The following is a 26474-nucleotide window of genomic DNA, read 5'->3' as shown; positions in this document are numbered from 1 at the left end:
AGAGGGTTTTAAGAGATTCTAACTCTTGAATCAAAACGGCCAGTTTTAAGGTGGATCACAACAAAGCAAACTTTTTAGTAAAACATTTTTGATTAAAAAAGTCAAAGCCGAGGTGTATATGACTTCTGTAGAAAAAAATCATAATTTGCCACCATAGGTTCATAAGAGCAAAGATAAAAATCTTTTTGCTTTGAAATAATGGGCAGAAATAACAGGAGGGGCTGCTTGAAATTCTCTTTGATGTACTACAGGGGAGTTTTATCCTACTGGTTTTCATAGTCCAACTGGGTATCATAAAAGTCCTATATGGAACAATGTGCTCTAGATCTCTGTTGTGTTCTATTTGTCTGCAGGGACATTCCTAAAAGAACCATTTAGTTCAGAATCCGGCTCTAAATACGCCTGTACACATTCCTCTGGAATTTCTCTGACAATGGGATACATAAACTGTACACTTGGAAGAAGAAGAAGATTATAAATTTAAGGCTACAAGAGGCGAGTTCGAATTTATTCGGAGCGCAGACCAATCATGACAAAGTATCGCGAGAGCGAGTCGAAAAAGCGCGCAGCTTTCGCGATACTTTGATGTCATATACTGATTAGTCTGCGCAGCGCCACAGTCGAACACGCCTTCATCTCGCGTTAATGAGGTTAATTGGCGTAAATAGTGTAATTACGAACAGGTGAGTACGAACCGCATAACGTGCACGCGCTCAATAAAACAGATCCCCATCCGACTGCATTACATCAAACGCACGACACAGTGACTCAAGTGGGCTTTTAAGTGTATTTACCTGAAGTTTAAGTGTATTTACCTGAAGTTTAAGTGTATTTACCTGAAGTTCCCCCTCGAAATGCCTCCTAAAAAAGCATCAGCAGAACCAGTTGATGCCATCCCGGAGATCTCCGAGATTGAACGAGTGGAAGATGCCAAACCCGGTTTGTAACTTGGTCACCTTTTTTATTAAACCCTATCGGGACTTATTTCAATATGAAGCCTATATTGCGTCAATATTTTTGACATTTTGGTTGTGTCTCGTTAAGACGCTTCTGAGGGCGCGCGCATCAAGGCTACCGGCCGGAAGGTTTCTCCGCACCCGTCCACGATGGAAATGGTGAAGGAAGCGCTGAAGGAGCTCGACTCCAGAAAGGGAGTTTCGGGTCAGGCCATCCGTGGCTTCATCAAGGACAAATACACGACCGTGGACGAGACGCGGTTGAAGTTTATGGTGCGAAAAGCACTGGCGAAAGGCCTCGAGACCGGCGCGTTCGTGAGACCCGCGAACTCCGCGCCGACCACGACAGGCGCGCAGGGACGCTTCCGGGTAACGATTTTCTTTGTCACGTAAATGGGAACAGTGGTTTCAAGCTTATAACTTACACAATGTTTTATACAGTAAGCATAATAAAAGCATGCTTGACACGAAGTATAGCACCAATCACGAGTCTCACACCGGATGTGTCTCGATCAGCTGTGTAGTTCAGTTGTTGGGGGAGACGCCATTATAAAAGCGGTCTCTATCACAACATTCTTTCTGCTTATTTGCACATTTGCTGCCTATAATTAATTCCCATCAAAACTATCTAAATTCTCGCTGTTTTCTTTAAAGGAAGTTACGTCACACCTAATGACTGTAAGGTTACATTGTGGCACTGTCGCTTGTATTAAGTGAATTTCTAGTTCAAAACATGACGTGCCGTCTAAGTTTTGCGAAAATGTTAAGACATGAGCCTATTTATTAGCAGATGAACATTGCAAAATATCAGTAGATATTAATATTAACAGTGTTAGGCAGGTCCAATACTTTATTGGATTAACTAACTTTTGTGTGTGTTGCACTTTTAATAATTTTTTTGCACTTGACTTACTTAATTTTAGATCGCTGTGAAGACCAAAGCAAAAGAAGCCAAAGCACAGACGAAGGAAAATGCTGATCCCAATGTACAGAAAGCAGCCAAACCTAAAAAAGCCAGAGCCCCTAAAGCCAAGGATGACGGTATGTTCTGCGAGCTCCCTATTCAGACTACAAAACTGTTTTTGTCTTGAGCAACAATTTGTCAATTATGATAATTGCTAGTTCAGGTCAATGGCTATTACAGCTGCCCTGAAAACTGAAGGCCCTTTTGAATCTCCTAAATAGAAGCTTAAGAGTTTTTGCAAGTCATGACGTTTATCAAAAACTAGTTTTATTTCTCTCCCAAGGAACGAGCAAAGAAACCCAAAAGCCCAAGAAGAAAAAAGCAGCTACAGTTGTAAGTTCTGCATGTTCTTTTCCTCCCGTGTGCGCAGACATCTTTACAGCTGTGAAGTCTGAACTCCCCCCACCGCTGTGTTCTCCTCCCTCATTCTCTTAGGATGCTAAGCCTAAGATGCCCGAGCGTGAAGGCTCTGCCTCCAAGGTGGCCCCCGCTAAGAAGCCCAAGGCAAAGAATGCTGCAGGGGAGGGTGGAACTGAGCCCAAAGCGAGCAAAGCTAAAAAACCTAAAGCATCAAAAGAGGTTGCGGAAGAACCACCGGCAACAGCAGCAAAGAAGGGAAAGAAGACCGCAGCGAAGAGTGACGAGGAGTCTGGAGCGAAAGGAGGCGCGACAGCCGCTAAAGCCTCTGGGAAGCGAGGGAAGAAGTGATGCTGGAGATAAATGCTCATGTTTTTATCCAGTACAGTTGTTTTATTCATGCACTTGTTTATCGTAATAAAAGCCATTTTACTTATTTTCAAAATCTGTAGTTTTTGATGTGTTTGGATCTGGTGTGGTGACCAAATCTGGGATGTTTGTCCTCATTTTACCTTTACAAGTATTAAATGATCTCAAGCTGGTTTCGTATCCGAGTTAAGATGTAACCCCCACCCAGTCGCGACAGGTCGGAGTAGTCAACACAATCACATTAAGACTCGCTGATCTGCAGGAAAGCCGCCCGGATCAGAGGTCATCCGACAATGGAATTCCTTACTCGGGCACAGAGACCGTTTGTGAGGGTTTGTTCCCTCGAGGGAAGTTTAATAAGTTTGTCTCCACCGTGCAGTTTTCCAGCTTGCTCTGTGTCCCTGAAGGCCTGTGGAAGCCCGGGGCCGCTGTGGGTGTATGTTAAGGCCCGAGTAGGTCTCAAAATCCCTCTCATTAGCGTATGCCTTCCAGCCAGGTGACGTTCCTGAAGAGAAGCAGGACTGTGGAGGGAAAACAGGCCGGGTTACCGCAGGTGGATGTGGGAGGACGGATTGATGAGGTGGATGTGTGGACAAGAGAGATGGATTGAGGAAGTGAAAACAAATGGAGTGATGTGAAAGAGGACAAATAGACTGGACTTTAAAGTAGAGACGGGTTGATTGAAAGAATGATAGAGGTCAGCAAACACGAAACCGTACGCTGACTGAGGGAGGCACAGACAGATTGATGGAATGAGGGAGAGATAACCTTAGACTGAGAGTAAAGCAAACCAGCTGAACATTACCTGCTGTTCTTCAACCACGGCCGGTGTTGAAGGACTTCAGTCTGTGATCTGCTACCCTGAGATCTTTAACAACATCCGTAGTGTTATTTCTACTACTGGAAAATCATTCCTACAATCAGTTTAAACAAAAACCTAAAAAGAAACGAGAGTGATTATTGAAAATAGTATGAAGGTGTAAAATGAATGTTTTTAGAGGTCAAATCATCTGGATTTGATGAGAAACTAGTTCATATTGAGATCTTCAATAATATTGACTTTTGATCGCAAACTTGACACATCTGAGCTCAGTTTGACACGTTGTTGACATCTCTTCTCAAACCTCATTGACCCCAGATTTCTTTTTCAGGAGAGAATTGTCCGAGCCGCAGATGAGACGTAAGCTCTCCATTTAATACCATTGATGTCTAAGCAATAACCAACTGAGATATTAATGAGATGATTTTACTTGAGAGGAAAAGTATTTTGTGTTTATAGCAATTCACTTAAAATTGAGCATGCTTTCTCAAAGTTTACACAGAAATAAGAAGCTCATATTTTAAAAGTTTTGATGCTTAGTATACATTTTTTTGTTTTGTTTAGTCTAGTTTCATTTTCTAATTTTTATTTGATCATTTTTCGAGGTAAGACCTTTTCTGGTTGGGTGATTTTATGATACTTGACCAGAGTAGAAAGAGTTTGACCTATATTAGTTTTAACTATATTAAATGTGTGATTCTGATTTAACTTTACACAAACATTTTTGTCTCAATATGAGCACGTACTGTTTGATGTTTAGAACTAAACTTTCAAAACAACTTTGTACTTTAATCTTTGCCCCAGCCCTGTACCTCGGCCACAGACCTCCATAGTTAACACGTTACTGTAAACTTAACTGTGGTTTCAATTTATTTCACCTCTGGGAAAAGTTAATATTATTATTATTTTTTTAGTAATTGACAGTCACTGAACTTAATGTCTATTGAACCCGGAACTTTCTTTTAACCTTTACAATGACCAACAGATGCCCCTAAAAGTTTGGAATGTTAATAATGCACAGACCATTCAAACACACACACATCTTGTGGATGTCTGGCTTTATATCTCTCCTATCTGTGTCCTTCTCAGGCCAGGTCCACCCATATGCTTCACTGCACATAAGAATGAAGACTAGACATAAAGAGTAGTGTGTTCACACACACACACACAAGGAGAGAGAGAGAGAGAGAGAGAGAGAGAGCAGTAATAGGACAGACCTCTGTTCTTATCTCCCCCGTCGTTCGGTAATGGATGGCTATTCACACAAAGGTCACATACACACTCTGTCAACACTCGTGCACCAGAGACATCCCTCTGACAAGTGTGTCACACACACTAAATACACACTAAAGCACAAGAGACCCTTCTCCTATCAAAACTGACAATGAAAGAGAGAGACTTGATGTCTTCTTATGGCATGTTAAATCATATTCACAGACACACGTTACACATCATTATTAAGTTTTGAATGAATTTTGGACCAATTTACGGTAAAGAAATAAAACATGACATTTCAAATAACACAGTAAAGTCTTTTATTGTGTGAAGAACATGGCATTCTGCATTGTTTTTAAGTGTTTCTGGGACTTTTTTGTTACTGCTACAGATCATTTAAACAGACAATGTATATACAGTGCCAGTCAACAGTTTAACACTTACCTTTTTTATTTACTTTTATTAATAGACGGTTTCATCTTAACAAAAATAATGTTACTGCGCATGCGCACTGTGTGACCCCCCCCAGCTGAACTTCCGGTGCTCGCTCACAAACAATAGTGTCTGTATATTATTTCTGATCGCAAGCAAAAGAAACCGAGAAGATCAGTTACTTGGCTAAACTTGTCTCTGCAATATTTTGAATTTGGACTGCGATGCAAAGCTCAACCGCTAGATGTCAATGTACAATACGGTTTCTTTAAATGCGCCCGAACTACAGAACAACAAATTGTTTATTTAATAAAACGAACATACAATAAAATTCAACAAATAGTCTATTATAATTATAATTATCATACAATAAAATATTATATAATGAATATTAACTGGATTAAATAAAATATCAAAAGTCATATTATTAGACACTAGCCAAACACAAACCGGAAGTTAATCGTCTATTGGTTAAAACAGAGCCATTAAAAGAGAGAGTTGCGTCAACTTCGCTGAGTCCAATGAACGCCCTCAATAGTTCCCGGAAGTTACTAGTTAGGGATGGAGCTGCGACTAAACAGACCAACTGGGTAAACTTTTAACCAATTTAAAGACAAAAGCTATTTAATGAAAAAAAAAGAAATAAAGCATTTAAAGAGAAAACATAACTTCCTGATCTCTCTGAAGGCTCCATGAATCACGTGACCCTCCAGCGTTTTGGACTTCCGTTGGCAGAACTATTAAGTAAATTTAACTTTAAACACTGTAAAAATCCCGTAATAAAAACGGTAAAAAAATGAAATTTCTTGGCAGCCGGGGCGCCAGAAATATTATGTAAAATCTACTGTTTTTCTCGTAAAATCCCCTGTTAAATTGGGTTTATTTTTCTGTCAGTTGAATGTTTTGACTGTATTTAAAAAATACGTGAAAAATCTAAAAAAAAAACTGTTACATTATTTTGCCAGTTTTTATGAAATCAAAATTATGTTATGTTAAAATTGAAACTATGTTAGATTTAGCATCTACAAATTTGTCAGCCTTTGACTAGAATTGGTAAAATTGTTCTTTTGGCATTTCAATTTTTTTTTAATAAAAATTATATTTTTGTCTACAAAAGTAATTTCACACATTTAAGCATACACCTTCAGATAGAAATATGTTTAAGATCATTAGAAACGTTAAGTTAAGCATTTACAAACTTTTGGTGCTGTAGGCCTATATTTTTGCATTTATATATTGATATATGGGAAGTTTTATAAAAGTTGTCGTCTTTTCAGACTACAAACCCAAATCTGTAGTAAAAGTCTCAAGAACAATGCAGTGGCACCACAGGGACCTCAGGTTTCCATGTGAGCGGTTGGATTGAGATGTTCAGATTTTTGTCTTGAGTGACTGAAGACGATGATGAATGCACATGTGACGGCTGAGAGGAGCGTGCTGAGGGGAAGGAAGGTGAAATCTTTGTCTCTTGTCTTCGACAGGGATGCATGGTAAGAAGAGATGCTACAGAGAACCATTGTGTACAAGACAAAGATTGCAGGAGGGGATTGGGTGGGACGCTTCAGGAATGTGCTTTGTGTTCTTTCTTCAAGATAAAGACCCACACACACAGGGACACAACCACAGATTCTCAAAAAGCCAAAAGAAAAAATCTTTAAAATCCAACACCGCCACACGTGCTTCAGTGTTCCGAAGCTTCTTGCAATCCACTCTCACACAAGGTCGTCTCAAAAGTATACAATTTAGTCTTAACACACAGTTGTCTCTGTTTTAAAGAGCTTCCACATTATTTTCAGTGTTTCGAAACAAAACCATATTTTTGACAAGTTTAGTTGTTTCACTAGTAGTCCTATTCATTTTCATCTGTATGAGTTTATGTCTGAGACTAAAATTAAAGATATAAAGTTTTTCCAAGAATGTTCTTTTTATTGTGATTTTATGTAGAGTATAGAAAATCGCAAAAAATTGGTGCAGCTGGGTTTTCACAGACTTCGTCACATGTTGACTGGAATAGTTTGTAAAGTGTGGATATGGTCAGTCTGTTCCAAGTCAATGTATAATATATAATGGTAACCATAAATATATTGGATATATTATTATGTTATTATGTTCTACAAATCACAGATTCTGATTTCATCTAAGAAAATCTTTCGGCTAAAACAAGCTGTTTTTATAATCACTTAAGTCTGATCTTGAGTTTATTCAGAGGAAGATAATTGATGAAAACTAGCGTTTAATTCAGAGAGTCAGAAAGCAGGTGGGAAATTGTCACAAAAAAGGAAATTATTCCTGATTTTGGTCCAAAGTAACTTTCTAAGTGGCCCTCTGGGGAAAATATTAAATGCTTAAAAATGCATTATCCTTTCTCTCTCTGTTTGTTTGGCAAACTTTCCCCAGGTTCCACCATGATCCTTTTATCTGTGACTGACTGTCTACAGACACACGCACCTGTCGGAGGCATATTTCCATAACTGTTTTTGGGGTGATCCGATTTCTTGGACATTCTTGTTTTAAGCATTCCTCCCCGCAGACACAATGACCTTCTCTGCTCGGCAGGGGTGGAAGAGAGATTTGGGAAACGGTTTAAACTTCTCTTCTCTCGTGTGTGTCGGGCACACCGGCGGATCTCACGTCCCCAATCCCTCCAGCAGAAAGAACGGTTTCTTCCCAAGAGTCCTCGAAATGTCCTTGATTTAAACCTTCCATCTTCTACAGGCTAATGCCAAAGTCTTTTCTCTTCAAACCGTTGCTCCGTCACTTCCCTGTTGGTCTGTTTATCTGTAAACACGTCAATCTGGGACTCACGCAGTGGAATGAGCTAAAACTAACAATAACTGGGTCATATTTTATCCCTGAATCACAAGGAAAAACAATTACATTTAGTACAAAGGCAATGAAGCTTTAACTTTGGTAACTTTTTTTTTACTTTTTTGTTTGTAATACTCATTCCTAAAGAACATTTTTAAAGGAATGTGCGTTACGTTTTCACAGTGCTCACAAGTTCAGAAAAAAATAGTCCCATGACATGTCAGATCTCTCTGAAGAAAACGTTTAAAGAAAAATGAAACGTGTAACTTTTATTGTAACAGAAACACAGATTACACTTACAAAAATGAATCTTTTTACATAAATCAAGATATATTTATACAAAAGAAAAGAGGCAACAGAATAAAAGTCAAGTCCCTGGTTTGTTCTTGTGGATCTCCAATGTGAAGACCAAATGCTCCTACCCATAATCCCTTGTGTGGCATGAAAGGACGACGTTTGCATCTCGTGGTGAATTATTGACGGACACCAGCTTAAAGTTCAAACCAGCGCCACATTTCCCACGATAAAAGAACCCGGGTGACACTCGTTCCAAGGACGTTCAGTGTCTCACAAAACAACAGACATGAATTTATTTGGTCTCTTAGTGGCAGTCAAGTGTCGCAGGTCTAATATGTGTGTGTGTATCCGCATGAGCACATATGACAACATTTAGTCCACCTTGTTTGTGTATCTCTCAGAAAAAGTGCTCAAGACCTTTTGTGCTTATTTTACACTCACACACACACACCGAGTGCATCGTTTAAAAACAAAATATGTGTTCCTTGGCACACACACACTTGTAACCAAACAGTAAGCGTGTACATGAGTTGGTCGGTGGAAGTACACATATGGCACATCCTTCATACAAAGGATGATGAAGTCATCACTAATCTGATACTCGAATCAAAAATTCCTGTGTATAAACGTCATATTTCTTAGATGTTGTTCTCGTTCTTCTTCTCTTTACTATGAAAGTCTCCTTTAGAAAAATATTCTGCAAAAATGGAAATACTTTAACATGGCCTTTTAACGTCGTGACATCACCACTTCCACAGTATGACATCATCGCAGTCTTTGTCTGTCAGTTCGTGCCACGTGGCTCCAGAAGAAGTGAAACAGTTTCGGTATCATCCATGTGAAACCCGTGCGATATCACTCGATAAAGTTTGTAATATTAGTGATATTACAGTGATATTTCCGACAGGCTCCTGGACTGGTCCCCTTTAGGTAGTCTTGGAAGTGAATAATCAATCTTAAGTGATCCAGTAAAAAAGGAAGTCAAGTCATTCTTGGATGTGCATGGTGCTCAATACAACACGTTCCCTGGAGTTTTGTTCTGAATCCCGAGAGCTTCGATGCTAGACAGAATCTTCTTCTGATGACCGGCCAGAGTTACTCCCAAACGCAGAAGATCCCTGGAGAGAGAGAGAATTCATATTTAATTTGAGCTAATTTAACTTCTCATTATATTATTATTATCGTTTATACACAGGTCAATCCATCATTGTACGATGTAATAATTGTATATAATTTCTTAATGCAAACTGTATAATTGAACAATCATACCAACAAAATGTTACGACAATTATTTCATTTGTACAAATTCATACAATATCATTCGTACCTTTTCCTAAAATCTGCTTTCACCCATGTTGCGTTTAGGGGTGGACCTTTATGTTTGGTTTTTTTATCATACATTTTCGTACGATTCGAGTTAAGCAGATTTATACTAAATCGCCACAGGTGGTCAAATTATATAAATTTATATGATCTCATTCACGCTTTCGTCTGCTTTCACCTCAGTGACAGTTATGTTTAGTGATCGATAAAAAGTTGTGCTTTCTCGTAATGAGCTAAAACTAACAGAAACTGGGTCATATTTTATCCCGAAATCTCAAGGAAAACTATTACATTTTTCACGAAGGTAATGAAGCTTTAACTTTGTGAACGTTTTTAACCTCCTTTTTTTTGTAATTCTCATTCCTAAAGATTTATACTAAATCGCCACAGGTGGTCAAATGATATGAATTTGTGTGTCATTCATGTTTTCGTCTGGTTCACCTCAGCGACGGTGTTTTAAGTAATGTTTGCTTTTTCTAATAATCGTACGTTTTCTTACTAATTCACGTAGTGTACGAATCGTTAAAAAGTGCTTCCACGTAAGATCAGGTTGGTCACAGTGGCTCAAGAAATTTCCCACTGTCTCCTTTTTATATGATAAAATCATTTAAACTCAAACAATATTTTATGTTTATTTACACATATATAAAACAAATTAATGTAAAAAGCAGGATATTGAGATTATATTTTCTATTTAGTAATCTTTACTCTTATTTTGCACTCATCCATCTTTCATGTCCTAAATACAGTATACTGTACGTTTGAAGAGTTTGGTTACCAAATAAGAACTCTGTTTTATTAAAAAAATCATGTTTTTATTATGTTATCATGTTTTTATTGTTTTTTGTTGTGTTAGTTAGCCGCTTTCTTTTTTTAGTTATTATGGCTTAAATCTAAACAAACCAACCGCAGTTTGATTGATATCAATTGGAATAAAAAAACATGATTTTTGTTATCTAATTTTGAAAGCATACACTTAATTTGCTCTCTACTAGTTTCATGCTTGTTTAAGTAATACTGACTCTGTGGTGATGTGAGCGAGCAGCTGCATGGACGTGTATCCAGCCTGAAGAAAACTTTCCTCGTAGCGCTCCATCTTTACGGCCCTGAGCCAGTCACCCACCGTCCCACAGGAGGAGGGCGTTAGGGGTGAGCGCTGATCTAACAGAGGGTGAGAGGGGCTGAGGAAGAGAGAGAGAGTGCGTGTTAAAATGCATGTAATTACCCATATTAAGAGGCTGTGTTGAGTTGGCCTGAAGAGAACAAGAGTTTTGCCTCGAGGGTTGAGGGGAGGGGCCAGAATGCGACAGACAGATATGCGTTTCAGAATCTTGATTGACAGATTGACAGGTCAACATGCTGAGAGGGGAGGGGCAACACTAACATACGAGAGGCCATACTGTGCATACAAGAGCCGAGCGAATACAATGATGGACGGAAAGAGATGCCACTAAATCTGGAACAGTAACTTCTATGCGCATGATTGACAAGCATTGTTGGGAGAAATGCGATTTGTCACATTCCATTAAAAGTAATGTATGGTACCACACCCATTTCACTTATTTTTCAGTGATTCACAGTAACTTAATAACAATTTCGAATAACAATGGATCAATTTCAAACCTGAACTGAACATCAGATTGATAGTGAGTTTAAAGCGTGAATGCTCTCAATAGGCGAAGTTAAAAAAAAATTGCGTAGACAGCCATTTATTTACATACACAGAATAAAAATTCAGCCAATTTAAACTTTTGTAGATTAATCATAAATATCGATTTGTAAATATTTTTCTAGAACAAGCCAACACAACTTACCCTGCCCCTTCTTGGGCGGTGATTTTAAGTGATGCTGGATTGCGAATGAGCTTGTCGAGTGCCGAGACGATGTTAGCGAAACGCGGCCGTGCCGTCCTCTCTTTCTGCCAGCAGTCTAACATCAGTTGGTGCAGGTATGTGGGGCAATCGGGGGGCGGGGGCAGCCGGTAATCCTGCTCAATGGCATTGATCACCTGATTGGGTAAAAAAAGAAATACGTTAACGAGGGAACGAAAGTGAGCTGAATATATAACTACTCATGCATGTATGCTTACATCTTGGTTGCTCATGTCCCAGTAGGGTCTCTCTCCAAATGACATCACTTCCCACATGACAATCCCGTAACTCCAGACGTCCGATGCGGAGGTAAATTTGCGGAAGGCGATGGCTTCGGGTGCGGTCCAGCGGATTGGAATTTTACCACCCTGACGGAAGCAAAAGCAGAACAGAATGAACTCACGCTGTCCATATTGCTAGTAATGTTTAGTTTTGTTTGTTCCTGACACTAATCATTTTCTTAACAACGTGAGATTTTCTCTTACCAGTGAGCTGGTGTACGTTGGGTCGGATGAATTCTCTTGTAGGAATCTCGACAGGCCGAAGTCGGACACCTTGCACACCAGATTACTGTTGACTAGAATGTTACGTGCCGCCAGATCGCGATGTACGTAGCTCATCTCTGACAGATACTTCATCCCGGATGCAATACCACGCAGCATACCGACTAGCTGGATCGGAGTGAACTGGCCGTCGTTTAGCTGGAGAGAAACTGTATGTTAGAAAACGCCCGGAAGAGTCCAAGAGATGGACACGGCTGTAAACAATCCCAGACACCTCTGCATACTTCGCATACTTACTCTTAAGAAAGAATCCAGAGCTCCGTTCTCCATGAACTCGGTGAGGATCATGACGGGACAGCTGGCTGTTATAATGCCCTCCAGGTGGATGATGTTGGGGTGCTGGAACTGGCCCATGATTGACGCTTCTGACAGGAAGTCCCGCCTTTGCTTGTCTGTGTATCCACCTTTAAGGGTCTTGATGGCCACGTAGTTCTCTTTCTTACCGGGAATCCTCAGGCGTCCTCGGCACACCTCGCCAAACTCGCCTGAAAATGGCATTTTGATTTGCATTATTTTCTGCTTTGCGTCACACTGAGTTGCTCCACCCAGGGTGAAATCTCACTGGTCACAAAACGAAAATAAATCAGAAGGACACTCACCTGCCCCAATAACCTCCTCGATTTTGACAAACGAGACATCGATCTCTTTGGCGAACTCCCTCACCGCCTCATTAGGGTCTTCGTAAGTGAATGGGTCAATGTAGACTTTCACGCCTTGGAGAAAATATAAAGTAAATAACTTTATAACTAACCCAAAAAACATAACTGAGTCACTTTAGAATATGCGGCGCTCACCTTGACCCATGAGGTACTGGCCATTTTTGTCACTGAGTTCAAGATCTTTGGAGTGATTTTGCTTCCTGTGAACACAAAGTGAAGTTTGGATTTGTTTGTGATGACAGCCACAATAAATATAAAAATACACATTATATATTTTTATTTTTAAACAATACACACATTGTTTTTGACAATGAGGTTTTATGTCCTGGTTTCTCACGTATTTACTTTTGGTGGTATAAACTTGCATTTTCTGACAGGATTGATGCTTCGATGTAAATCAAACCATTTGTCATTTTCTTGATATTTACACTTTGTTTTGATTCCCGGCAACAGCCGAGCACAATATACTAGTGTTAGATTTCACAGGCATCCTGAATATTCTTCACTCTACAGAACATATTTTACTGTTTACTTCACACGTGTAATCGATGCCCATGAACTGATATGATCCGTTTTCATTTCTGCCAGTTGATCAGTTCAAGACGGAACTCTTTGTCTCCATGCATTTCATAGTTTTGTCCCGTGTTGTCATGAACAAAGACCGATGTGTATGAAGAGAAAATCCCTCTCTCCACCCTCGGCTTCCTCTTCCTGTCTGTCAGTGACCTCAGGCTCTGATTCCTTATTCACTTCATCTGCTGTGTATTATAGTGTGAGAACGGTTTGAATAACTCGAGCTGCTCCATCTTGTTCTCCTTGATAATCTCGTTTGCTGCTTTTCTCAGTTTTTTACATCTTTCTCCTTCTCATTTTACTGGTAAACAGTTGCTTGTGGTTTTTGTCTTCACCTTCATTGTCTCGACACTTTCTGTTATATTTAGTTTTATTTGTTATCACGGCCCTTCTTCTGGATTATATTGAGATTGCATAAAGAAAAACGGAGACTTTTGTTTAAGACTTCTTTTTGATTCCAAACCTGGTTGACTTTTTGTCAAACACAAAAGATATTTTGAAGAATGTCCGTAACCAAACAACACTGAACCCATTAACTTCCATTAAGTGAACCGCTGAAACATTTCTCAAAATATCTTCTTTTGTGTTCCAGATATCATACACAGGTTTGGAACAACATGAGGGTGAATAAATGATGACAGAATTTTCATTATTTGAGTGAACAATTCCTATAAGACAAGCAAGACGGTGTATCAAAGAGAGTCGTTTTTTTTTCTTGTCAAGACTTAGATTTTTTCCTTTCTTTAAACTTTTTGGAGGTTAGAGACATAAAATGAAAAAAATTCAATTCAATTTATACAACTTATTCCATTTCCTTCCCAAGAAAGGGGTTTTAGGGATGCTGAGATTTTTTCATGAGTAAACAAATGACACAGATTCTGATGAACAGAAATGTGTTTCATCTCATAAAAAGACCTTTCAAAAGAGATCTCCGTGCTTAGAATTCGCCAATACACCAACATCTGCAATTCTAATTCAAATCCATCTAGGTCAATATGAAGTCATTTCTCAACAGAAAAACCCTGTGTGTCAGCGATTGTCGTGTCTATTTCAGTATCAGAGGACAAAGACATGTGATTGAAATATAAGTGTGAACTCTTCAGTCATTTCAGTTCAACCTCTGTGTACTGAACTTCCCCGTCTGTCTCCTTCACGTCTGTCTCAGGCCTAAAATAGTCCTGTTCGTCCCACCCAGCTCTGAACCGGAGACCCCCGCTGTGTGTGTATGTAATTAAGTTTTGCTGTGAATGAACGGCTGTGTGTGTGTAATCACACTTGTGTGTTTACAAATGAGAACGACACGCGTAACCCAAAACATGAATCACACAACTGGTAATCATACCTGTGCTCATATTAAAAAATATACATCTGAATATCTCTGAGCATTGTTGACTGTATAAGAGCGTAAAGTAGCGTGTATATGTGCTGCCCTGGGGTCACAGCTATTGTTCTGTTGGTTTGGCCTGTGGAGACTGGGTTGGTGCATCCTGTCTCCATTAACCCCCCCCCTTCAGACTTCACACAGATTCATACAGCTGGAATAACTTGACTGTTAATCTCGCCTGATACGCTTTAGAGACACCATCACTTCTGTAGAGTTCATATATTTTAAGGTCTTGTGTGATTTTTTTTGCTGAGTTCTGATTTAAATGGGAAGTGTGGGATTTCTGCACCACTGGCATTGCTGAACGTGCTTCAACACACACTTCCCATCTGCCATTGTTCAGCAACAACACCACACCTCAAACCAATGCCACCGGTTGAGTCAGAAGTTGGACCACTAACACAAACAACGTTTTGTTGGGTCACAGAAACCGTGTTTTCTTATTCATTTCCCTCATTTACAATAACGGATCTTGTTGAAATGTACAATCTTTGCCCGAAGTTGACAAAGTACTTTAACGCATAATAATAAAATGAGCACAGCAGCTTTAAATTAGGCCTGTCAAATCAGACAGAATAAACTTTGTGTTTACATTGTATAATGTCTGTGTACTGGGCTTATCATTTTCTTATATTTGTACATGTAGGAAATGTTTATATGTATTTCTTTATATTTACCAATTATTTAAATTATATATAATTGTTTTATTTTATAATGTTTTATTTATATTCTTATATAAATATATATTTTTGCATATATTATATATTTTTATATGTTTATGTGTTTATAAATACAAAATGAATATGCACAGTACACAGACATATATTATATAACACAAAGTTTATTCAGGATGTGATTTATCACAAATAATAGGCAGTTATTATTGCCTTAGTTTTTGACTGACGCTCAAATGATTAGTTTGGGCGTTTCATCCATCTAATCCCCTCCTTTTTGTAAGCCTACTCTGATCTGATTGGTCAGATGGTCTGGTCTGCTGTGATTGGTCTACCGGGGACAGTGTCGCAAATGGAACGTAGGCGGCATAACACAGAGTGACGCAAATCTGACTCGGAACCGACTCGTTCGCTTGATTCAGAGTCGACTATTTTTTTCCCCTAGCCAATAACTTTATTATTTGTTCACTTTCGGCTTCACAACTTGGCAGACTGCATACATTCACACAGTAACATTACACATTGCATGAAATGTAATCTTGAGGACATTGAAATAGTTACTTAGTTAAGAAAAAACAGTTGTTGGCTACTTATACCAAACAAAATGTGAATGTGTACGACAGACACTCAAATTCTGCTGGAATGTCAAACCTAACAACGTCAACCTCATGTGTCTCGTGTTTTACCTGATACAGTAGATGGCGACACCAATGACGATTATGAGCAGCAACATCCCCATGGCTATAAGGACCCCGGTGACAAGCAGAGGAGAGGATGAAGCGTCTTCTAGGTGTGAAATGAGATACTCTTAAAAAAATAGTCCAAAAGGCCCAATACAATCTCAAAAAATTGGCTTCGATCCGCACAGAAAGGAAAATGAAATCAATAAAACGCCTTCACAAACAAAACTCTGGGGCCGTACAAACATGGGAGCTAATAAATGAGCACAACACACAGCCTTCGGACTGGAACGCTCCTTACCATCAGGCAGTGTACGAAAGACCACAGCTTGACCGAAGCTGCCGTAGCCGGCGAAGGTGCGAGCTCGGACTTGCACCTCGTACTGTGTCGCTCTCCGCAGGTTGCTCAACACGACTTGATTGCTGTCGCTTTCCATGTAATGACAGGAGTTCTCTTCAGAGCCACGCTCCTTTAAAAGAACACAAATCTGTATTAAAATCATTTGGTTGGTTTTACTGATTTCTTTATAGAACAATTACGATTTTAAGCTGTCTGAAGGCATTAACTGTTAATAAGTAAGGCGTGTTTGTTTACTGTAAACAGTGAAGAGTTGACAAAGAGCGATCAATACAACACAAGTGTTGAGGAAAATAGGGAGAGGAGGGGGTCATAAAAATTGATGCCAGTTGACAGTATTTTGTGCCAAGAAAAAGAGAGAAATTGACATTGAATTACAGTTGTATTTTCATGACTATAAATGAGCGATTAAACAATTATTTACAATCAATTAATCGGTTAATCGTTAATAAAACACATGGAGAACTATGGAGAAATCAAATGTAGTTTCAATGTTTTTATCTGCTCGCATCTGAATGCATTTTGTTCAATCTGATAAACTGTCACAATTAATTGGTTAAATTATTACAGATTAATCGATTAATCGCGACCATCTGAAATTGCACAGTAGGTTATAAATACCACTGTCCTGTCGAGTTTAATACTTTAGTAGTAAAGATAACTATGGTTTAGGAGTTTAAGGATTACTATATTGTCGTGATGTACCTTTTCACAGTAGCGTAGCTGGTATTGCTGGATGCTATAGTGGGATTGGGTCGGTGTGGCCCAGTACAGCGTTAAACTGGATTCTGTTGCTGTGCTCTTTCTCAATCCAGCCACCACGACAGGAACTGCACAACACAAAGACACGATTACACGACCAATGCTTCAAAAACATACGATCACATTTCAGCCGTTCATTCTCTCACCGTTGGGACTGGTGGTGACGTTGATGGTCTCCCCCTCCGCCTCCATAGCACTCAGAGTGGAGACCCCATTGAGAGCCATCACTTTAAAGCTGTAGGAGGTGTGAGGTCGGAGACCCCAGATGCTGACGCGCCGGGTGAGTATCCCGCTCTGTGACGGCCGATAGGTGACGCCGTCTCTGCAGGGCGTGCACGGGCTCCCAGGGGTCGGGCACATGCGGCACTCCACGCTGTACGCGAGGTCAGAACGGCCCCCGCTCTCTAACGGTTCGCTCCACTCCAGAGTGACAGACGTGTCGTTGACCTGAGGAACGAGGCTGCGGGGAGACGAGGGTGGACCTGCACGGCCAAGCAAATTCAAAGTTAGGATTCATTTCAACTCACCAATAGTATTCATGTAGCTAAAGTTAGTGATCTATTATTAGGAATGTTTCTCTATGTGATGAATGACTGTCAAAAAACATCCCAAGTTACACGCCACATCAATTGATAAAACCTGGAATATTCCTTAACTCCATTGAATCGAACCTCTATTATATTTAGGCATTCACAGAGCCAAGAGAGACAATGTGGACCGCAGAATGAAAGGAGTGGCGACATAAAAAGAAAGAAAGAGATAGAATAGAGTGCAGGATGGGAGGATACCGGGTAACCCGGAGACAAGAAAGGAACGCTGTGTGTTTGTGAAAGTGTGTTTGTGCTGTACTAACGTGTGCAGGGTGTATCAGGGCTGTCGGTGGGGGCCCGATGGTAACCGGGGCGACACACGCATGAGGCGGAACCCGTCTCTCCTGTGTGACTGGAATCAGGACACGCAGAACACGGGCCAGAACCTGAACCCATCTTAAAATGACCCGCGGGACACGCTATGAGAGAGAGAGAGAGAGAGAGATTGGAGTTTTAGGACCTGTTGTCTTTCCATGAGGAAAGCACACACAAATTCACACAAAATATATGCAACTAGTAATTTCAGAATCATAAACAGACAGGCAAAACACACAAATACACAAAAACACCACTTCAAAAAAAACCTGGATGAAATACTTCGAAACAAAACAACAGGATTACATCAGATCTGTTCCATATATGAAACGATGGCACGCAATCGAACAAAACACTGAAAATGAAACGCATTGAATAAAGGTTGTATTATTATTAATTCAACAATCCCAGGCAACACACACCCTCTTCATTCTTTCTCTTGACAAACCTTCTGTGTCACCAATTAAACAACAAAACCACATGAAGAGTCCGCATCCTTCCACTTTACAATTCTTTCATTCTCCATTTAAACCAGTTCGGACCAGTTTCCAGTCTCAGCGGTGTGATGTGAAACACGATCGCGCTCTTCAAAATGTATAGCTATTTCATCAATGACATCGTTGACAGGATTATTACGGCCCGACTTACACCAACACACAGTTAAACACTTAGACTTAGGGTTACACAAGACGCTTTGGTCTTTTTGTGTCATCTACATTTGACTAAACACACACACACACACATGTGAAATCTGATGAAACGCAAAAGATGAACTGGCCTGACTGGTTTCATTTGATAATCAGTTCTCTTTCTGGAAACACATCTGGAGTTGATCAACATCAGTTTCACTCGGACACGAACATACGGTCTGAATTATCCGCCGGTTACAGGGGCTTTACGCGGCTTCCACTCTCTCTGCCTGTGTGTGTGTTATTTGAAACGGTTCGGTAATGAGCGTCTGTGATTTTACTGGCTGAAAGTTGTTTCTAACTTCAGAGCTGCACAGACGTAAAGATGCCATTATTTACTTACTCTGACACGAGTATCTGGATTTTTTTATGGTTAGTTAGGGGGTCCTGTCAGAAATCGAATCCCACCCGGAAAGGACTGTTTTCTCAACACTTCTCCTCATTTATTTTGACCTTCACTGAACGCTGTAACTAAAGCTGCTTGATGCATCTTTATTATAGATTTATACATTTTTTTTCAGAAAATAACAGCAGGCGGTTCCCGTATGAAGAGAATCTGTAGTCGCAGTTAAGTTTAATTATAAACTGTACATAATTGTATTATTACACATGATTAAATCACTCATAATAATTTATTGTTACGAGATGATAAATGCTTTTTAAAAATGAATCACATGTGCACATTTAAAAGCATATGACCTACAACAACAGCGATTTAAAACTGATCCACTAATACTCAAACAAGGTTCTCTGTTTTTTTTTTATTCTAGTCTCAGATGTGTCTCCTAAAATTGCTTAGAAATAAAATTAAACAAACAAACAAGACTGTAATTGTTGAAATCCATGAAGAGTAAAATATGCAATTTTGGATTTGGGTACATTCAATGAGAAATTGAGATCTTCAATAATATTAACTTTTGATTGCAGATGTGAAATATCTGATCTTAGTTTGACACATTGTTGACATCTCTTCTGAAACTCCAACAACAGACACATTTGTGAGATTCCTGACTATTTTTCTCAAAAACACGATACACAGATGAGACTTAAGCTAAATTTACCATTTGCTCTCCATTTCATAAATAACTGAGATATTAAAGAGACCTCATCTGCAATATTTCTGTCTTATGGGAACTTTCACGGGGTAAACAGATGAATTTGTACTAATTAGCCATTAGTACCACACACACAAACGAACGCACAGAAACACACACGCACACACACGATCTTCAGTGCCCGTTTGGCCTCTTCACCTGTGACCTCTGTGACCACACACTCCTCCTTCAGTCCTTCACCTGCTCAATACACTCCAGTATTCTCTCTCTTTTCTTCTTTCACTGTTTCTATGTGTCTCTCGGCCCATGCCTAATTGCTCATGTCATTAGTGTGCCTTTGTGCCGGACACATCCCTGCCCACAGGCGCCACTACGGCTTTGTGTTGCCTTTGTAAGAGTGTGAGGGGGGGTGTACAGCAGATGTAGTGTGTTTGAGTGGATGAATGCTGAGTAAGTGTGGGTGTGTGTGAACTCCAGGGGTTGACTCCCACAGAAAGCCCAGCTGCAGTGTTTAATAGATGAGCGGAGCCTTTAACACACACCAGCCACTCTTAACATACTCACACACCCCGCCCGTCATTATAGAGCTGAAGTCACGCTTTCAATGCCATCCGCTCTATGGAGTCACTGTTATGAGTCGAATTAAAGCAGATAATGAGTCACGTCTTTAAGGGAATATCCAAGATCCGTCTCGAGTTTAACAAGTCGTAACTGTGTTTGTTGTGCCATGAAAGCGAAAGCGTGCCACATTTGTATAAAAGTCACATTCGCAGTAATGCACTTATAATGGAGGGAGTTGTCAAAACAATCTTCTGCTGTAAGAAGTGGAAATGATTTTCAACGCCACGTTTATGTTTGATACATGTTGACAGTGGGTGACAGTTAAGGGTTGGACTTCCAGGGAACACACGTGCTGTTAAAATGCAAAGTCGCTTGAAGTCGCTTTGAATATAACCATCTGTTCAATGCATGAATGTGATGTAAATGTACCCAGAATGCACTGGGCAGTAATATGATAAGGAATTATGATGTGGCAAAGCGCAGCCGCAGGACACTGATGAAATGCACAGCAATCCATCTCTCTCTTTCTCTCTCTCTACCGCAAACGTCTCACTTTCTTTCTTTCTTTCTTCTCTAGTTTTGCTAGATCTCTTCTGTCTCTGTTCACTGTTCACTCACTGTTTCACCTCCTTCTCAAATGTCTCTGTGTTTCGTCTAAAATCACCCCCCGCTGCCCTCTCCCTCTCTCTCTACCTCACTCCCTCTCTCTCTACCTCTCTCCCTCTCTCTCCCTCTCCCTCTCCCCTCCCTCTCCCCCTCCCTCTCCCTCTCCCTCTCCCCTCCCTCTCCCTCTCCCTCTCCCTCTCCCTCTCCCTCTCCCTCTCCCTCTCCCTCTCCTCTCTACCTCTACCTCTCTCTCTCTCCCGCTCTCTCTCTCTCCCTCCCGCTCTCTCTCCCTCCCGCTCTCTCTCCCTCCCGCTCTCTCTCTCTCTCTCTCTCTCTCCCTCCCTCTCTCTCTCTCTCTCTCTCCCTCCCTCTCTCTCTCTCTCTCTCTCTCTATCTCTCTCTCTATCTCTCCCTCTCCTCATTGTGTCGTTGGTATAAGCGCATGTTCGCACCCCAACACTCATTTTCTTTCGTGAGCACACACAAACTAACCCACTTGTTTCTCCCTTTAATTCTGGTTTATCCAGTTCAACGGAACATGTATTCACTTTAATTTAATTTAATTTAACTTAATTATTAATAATTTTATTTCATTTTGTTGTCATAGCTCAACGCATCCTTGTTCCTACAAAGTAGGGACGGGCGGAATGTCCAGTTGGTGAAAAACTTCTACATGCCACCAGTACTTCGATGTTGCATTCGTTTGTAGATCGAATAGATTAGAATTCAACCTAACTGTAACCCTGTTTTGCATGCGATATACTACAAGACTTAAGTTTGCATTAATAAAGCCTGTCCAGGCCGTTCCATTCATTTTCTCTCGCTCACCTCTACACTCCAGATCTCCGACGCTGGCCTCGTATCCCGGCAGGCAAGTGCAGGTTGTGGTGGGCTGGTCTACCCACTGTCCATCTTCTCCGCAGAACATCTTCGGCGGTCTGGGATTGGTGCCAGGTTGAGCTGCGTTCGCCACGCACTGACCCGCCGCCTCCTGGACCAGCGAGCGTGGGAGCGTCTCCGGGAAGACGGACAGTGAGCGTGTGAGGGCCGGACACTTCTTAAAGAAAACACGTACAGACAGAAGGGCCATGCACGCTCCCTGGGCCTGGAACGCCAAGTAGAACCCGCGTTCGGTCAGGGGTCCCAAACGCAGCGTTTTCACGTTAAACTTCTTCTCTCCACCTTTACGGAGCAGGAAGTCGGCAGCCACGGTGTCAACCTGAAAGATGTAGAACAAAAGTCATCTATTTTTCTTCTTTCTGCGTCTGTGTTTATTGGTTTTCTTCTTTATTATATCTCAATTGTTTTTTTATCTGCCTGACACTTGTATGCTACGGTCCAATATTTGCTTTGGTGTACTTTGCTGTGGTGTCTATTTGTACTTTCTTGCTTTCACAGAACAAAAAGAGTTGGTTAGATGATCCATAAGAGAGAAAGAAAATCTCTGTTATATCTCAGTTGTTTCTCATTCCAAGATGTTAGGGTCAAAGCTCATCTAAAACCAAAAGATCCAAACTTATCTGAACTGTTGTGATCTCAATATGTTTTCTCGAATTCTCAAACATTTCTAACGGTCATCTCATGGATGGAATACACTACAAAACCTTTAAAATCTGAACAGATTTTTTTATAACTAGAAAACTTGCAGACATTTTGAAGGTTTCAGATAGGTTCAGATTCTGATGCCAAAGTTCATGTCAATTGTCTCAAAATGAACAAAATGCGCAAGCATTTAAGAGAAATATCTGAGGCAATATAACTGAAAACATAACTTCACATTTGCATGTGTGTTCACCTTGACGTATGGGTTCTCCATCCACGCAGGGTAAGTTGCCGTGGCGTCGTCCGTGTCACTCTGGTAGTAGTAGAGGTTGAAGGTTTCTTTGCAGGATCGGTGGTGCGTGTTTCTCGACGAGCACTCGATCATGGTGAAGCGCAGCTCAACGTACACCTGCGACGCCCCGCGCCGCTCGATCAGCTTACTGCGCAGCCAATGACTGCTCGAGCCGTCGGCCTGACAGATCTGATAGGTCCTGACACTGTTGTTCTCCTCGTCTAGACCGCTTATTTCCTCCCACTGGAGGCGGGGCAAAAAGTAAGAGAAAGACAGCGATTGGTCGACGGAAATCGTAGGTTGGAAGCGTGCATTGATTTAATTTGTGTTTAAAGTTTGAAAAGCTGAAGCGGAGTCTCACCTCGGATCTGGATCGAGAGTACGTTGTCCACTTGAGATCCGACGTCTCCGCCTTGGTGTTCATCAGGACCTCTGTAAGGAAGAAAAGAGTATACTTTAAAGACAGTTTTTCACTGAGTCTAGGTCAAGACAGAGTGATTTGAACCACTGCCAACAGACCCCTTAAAAAAAAAAGTTAACTATTCCACGGGGAGAAAGACTGACATGGGAATGAGGACACGGCCTAAATGTACCCCACAAATACAATGAAAACAGGAAACCACCATTCCAACTCTTTACGTCTCCCTACTTCACGGAGTTTTGCTTCAGCTTGCCATCGGTCAGTGCTTATCGATGTGTTTTAATCAGACACCCCATCCTGGTGTCTGTGCATGTATATGGCCCCGGGGTTCTTCCTATGGGAGGTGTGCTGGTCACGTGACCACTTGAAGCCACCAGGTTCACACCGAGCTCCAATCCCAGACTTCCTTTGATCTAAAAATAAAACTGCAGAATATTCCCTCAGATTCCCTTCCTATCCGCGTCTCCGCGGACAAACACCTCTATTGCTCTTTCTTCTCGCGCTGCTCCCAGGAGTGCGAGACTTTAGCAGAGCGACATGGAATCAATGCGTTTCCTTCTGTATGTATCTGGGTCGGGACTGGAAGCTGTTGCTGGTCTGGAGCTCAGGAAAGCATCAATAACAAGGCTGAAAAGTCAGTGTGGCCTTCAAAATGGAAGACAAGCGTTCTGCACGCTGCATAGTATATTTAGTATTTTATATATATTTTTTTTTTAACGATTGACGCCGTTGTCACATGACCTCACTATGTTGCACATTTCAGCAAGTTAAAGCTGAAATTTGTAACTTTGTACGTTAAATAAATCAAAATAAAGGACAAATGAAATCTGTTTAATACCCTGATTCTAGGATTGCACGGTTTACCGGTGAACTGTATGGTGTAATTGTGTGGTAGTATCATAGCGGCGTGACTAATGTTGCGTGTGCACATTCATGTTCATTTGAACACTTTCATCTGTCTTTTTGCATCAGTTTCTCTCCTAAATGAATCCGTGTTCTGAACGACTCGGACGAGATAATGATTCAGTGAGTCATTCATCAAGACACTTGCTTCGTTCTTGAATTAATTGAGTTGGTTAAATGATAAACTGACCAAAAAGAATAGCGTCACCTACTGGCCGTTTAAGTACCATTTAAAGTAAGCCTAGCATTTCCTTTAAAAGCGTTGCTATAAATGCAATATGTGGCACATAGATTAAATTTGTTCCAACATCTACAGTAAACGTTGCTAAAATTACTAGACACTAGTGTTTTAAACCTCACCACACTACAGTGTTTGCTAGAACTTATCCAATTACTAAAGTTCATACTACAAATATTGCCGTGTGCGGTATAATACAGTTTACTAAATGCCACATGTTTCATTTTGATCTGTGTATTAGGAATTTTGGTCTATTTTGTAGATTATAAATATGAACATGACACAGCATCTCAATACTACTTGATATAGTGATATTCCATAAGGTATAGTATCGTAAGATATGATAATGGTAACCCTTCCTGATTCACAACAGTAAACTTACACCGTGACCAGCCTACACCAGACGCGGCGAAACGCTAGAAACTAAAAGACAGTAGAATGCATTAGAACCCATTATATATTTTTATTCTGTCCACTCTGAATGCGGTACGAAGTGACACGACAAACCCATTAAGAACAAGCGTTGTCGTGTCCCGTCAGTTGGGTACGTTGTAGATACGGTGTTATAATAATGTTTCAATGCGATTTAGTGGGAAATGTCAGTTTGACATAATTTAAATTAAATCAAATGAACGTCACACGTGAAACCTGCAATTTTTGTTTTAAACAAAGATGGCGATAGAGGGGCAAAAGTAGAGTATCGCAGATTTAACCATGTGGTGTTCTCTCTCAAGAAAACATACATTTATTTTTAAACAAAATTTGATTGAAATATTTATTTCATTCATTTGTCAAACTGAAAACTAAATGGCTTGCGGGATACAGAAATGCGTGCAGTAACTGCAGCAGGTCATCTGGGTGTTCGAAGCATAGAGAAAAAACAAGTGTATCTTTATCTTGTATGTATCTGGGTCGGGACTGCAGGCTTTCCGCTGTTGGCTTTCACTTCAGAATCGCATCGATATTAAAAATAATATCAAACAAATGTTATTTGAGCGTGCACGGCCTCAGGGAAAGAACTGACGTCTCTCGTTCGCCACGACCGCCACACGCTCTCCTAAACGCCATCCATCTTCCACACGCCCCCTCTCCTGCTTTCATTATTTCACCCATCACTTTTGCCTTTCGCGATTTCGAATTTCACATCCCTTTCTTGCCACGCGTCCGTTTTCATTTCTCTTTTCGATAACTCCGTATGTCCCCGTCACACTCTTTATCTCTCTGCGCTTCCCTCTATCCGTGGCTCTTTATGTCACCCGTCTCTCTCGCCCTCTTTCCTTCTGATGTGGAGAGGCTGCGGCCGACTGATAAACGCCGTCCAGCTCGGAGAATCAAAGCCAGAGGACACCCGGGAGGCCGAAGGGGAGGATGAAAGAGGGATGAGAAGAGAAGAGTGCAGGGCGAGGAAGCGTTTGGAAAAGAAGGCGAAAGATATCCGGCGGTGATTTCCCACCGTGGGTTTTGCTCAATGTTCAGAGGAAAACAAATTAGAGACTCACCTGTGTTAAATCACACACACATATGCATGAAGACAGGTGAATCTCATGGTACATGTCAAACACATCATATACGGGGTTATGTATGTTTGGATGTTGGTTTAAGCTGGTCATGTGCTAGTTCCTCACCAGTTTAAACCAGCTCAGGATCAGCTTAAACCAGCATGTGACCATTTTGAACCAGCACGTGACCATCTTAAACCAACACGTGACCAGCTTAAACCAGCATGTGACCATCTTAAACCAGCACATGACCAGCACTTAACTATCTTAAACCAGCACGTGAACATCTTAAACCAGAACATGACCAGCTTAACCCAGCACATGACCAGTTTAAACCAGCACAAACCAGCATCAAAATATACATTTGTTATTAAGTCAAAGTCTAATTATCTTTCAAAATGAATCCCCAAAAATCTTCATCATAATGCAAATAAACAGAACATTACAGACGTGAATAACTAAGATGTTTTTGGTGTGAAATTGACCCTGACATATTTCCGTGAGATTCAGTGATTACAGTTTATGTGTATGAAGGTTACCGAGGACATATGGTGTGTATGTGAGTGTGATAGATTACACTTATGTTACGTATGTGTGTGTGTGTGTGTAATTACAGTGGTCTATATCCTGCTGTCTACTCTATCATTAGGTTTAATGGGACAGGAAAAAGCGAGTGTGCGTGTGTGTTACGGCTCACC

General features: G+C 40.7%; 2 protein-coding genes across 3 annotated transcripts in view; one reads left to right on the top strand and one right to left on the bottom strand.

Annotated features, from left to right (window-relative positions):
• The first annotated feature begins 621 nt into the window (after window positions 1–621).
• Window positions 622–2716, top strand: LOC130418988 (protein B4). The gene is made up of 5 exons (XM_056745312.1): window positions 622–939; window positions 1045–1325; window positions 1880–1997; window positions 2204–2253; window positions 2356–2716. Exons 1-5 carry the CDS (start codon window positions 855–857, stop codon window positions 2626–2628), a joined length of 807 nt encoding a protein of 268 aa, XP_056601290.1. The 5' UTR covers window positions 622–854; the 3' UTR covers window positions 2629–2716.
• A 5454-nt stretch (window positions 2717–8170) lies between these two features.
• Window positions 8171–26474, bottom strand: part of ephb4a (eph receptor B4a) — a 28340-nt gene continuing 10036 nt past the window's right edge. The window contains exons 2-17 of one of the 2 annotated variants that reach the window (XM_056745310.1): window positions 23077–23147; window positions 22677–22958; window positions 21710–22100; window positions 17919–18074; window positions 17212–17547; window positions 17009–17133; window positions 16247–16415; window positions 15952–16051; window positions 12770–12834; window positions 12575–12688; window positions 12213–12460; window positions 11898–12113; window positions 11631–11780; window positions 11356–11549; window positions 10564–10722; window positions 8171–9336 (exon numbers count right to left, since the gene is read on the bottom strand). In XM_056745310.1, the coding sequence (XP_056601288.1) occupies window positions 9228–9336; window positions 10564–10722; window positions 11356–11549; window positions 11631–11780; window positions 11898–12113; window positions 12213–12460; window positions 12575–12688; window positions 12770–12834; window positions 15952–16051; window positions 16247–16415; window positions 17009–17133; window positions 17212–17547; window positions 17919–18074; window positions 21710–22100; window positions 22677–22958; window positions 23077–23147 (2885 nt within the window). In that variant the 3' untranslated portion in view covers window positions 8171–9227. The remainder of the gene's footprint in view (window positions 9337–10563; window positions 10723–11355; window positions 11550–11630; window positions 11781–11897; window positions 12114–12212; window positions 12461–12574; window positions 12689–12769; window positions 12835–15951; window positions 16052–16246; window positions 16416–17008; window positions 17134–17211; window positions 17548–17918; window positions 18075–21709; window positions 22101–22676; window positions 22959–23076; window positions 23148–26474) is intronic. The other variant, XM_056745311.1, reaches the window with a different exon arrangement.

The sequence above is a fragment of the Triplophysa dalaica genome, chromosome 4, assembly GCF_015846415.1.
Source record: "Triplophysa dalaica isolate WHDGS20190420 chromosome 4, ASM1584641v1, whole genome shotgun sequence".
NCBI lineage: Eukaryota > Metazoa > Chordata > Actinopteri > Cypriniformes > Nemacheilidae > Triplophysa > Triplophysa dalaica.
Note: the sequence above shows the minus strand (reverse complement) of the source record. Positions and strands in the feature narration are given on the sequence as shown.

Excerpts from the sequence above, each read along its gene's own strand:
- LOC130418988 (XM_056745312.1), top strand. The coding sequence starts at position 855 with ATGCCTCCTAAAAAAGCATCAGCAGAACCAGTTGATGCCATCCCGGAG. Across the intron at positions 940-1,044 it reads AGTGGAAGATGCCAAACCCG|ACGCTTCTGAGGGCGCGCGC; the intron begins GTTTGTAACTTG and ends TGTCTCGTTAAG. Across the intron at positions 2,254-2,355 it reads AGAAAAAAGCAGCTACAGTT|GATGCTAAGCCTAAGATGCC; the intron begins GTAAGTTCTGCA and ends TCATTCTCTTAG.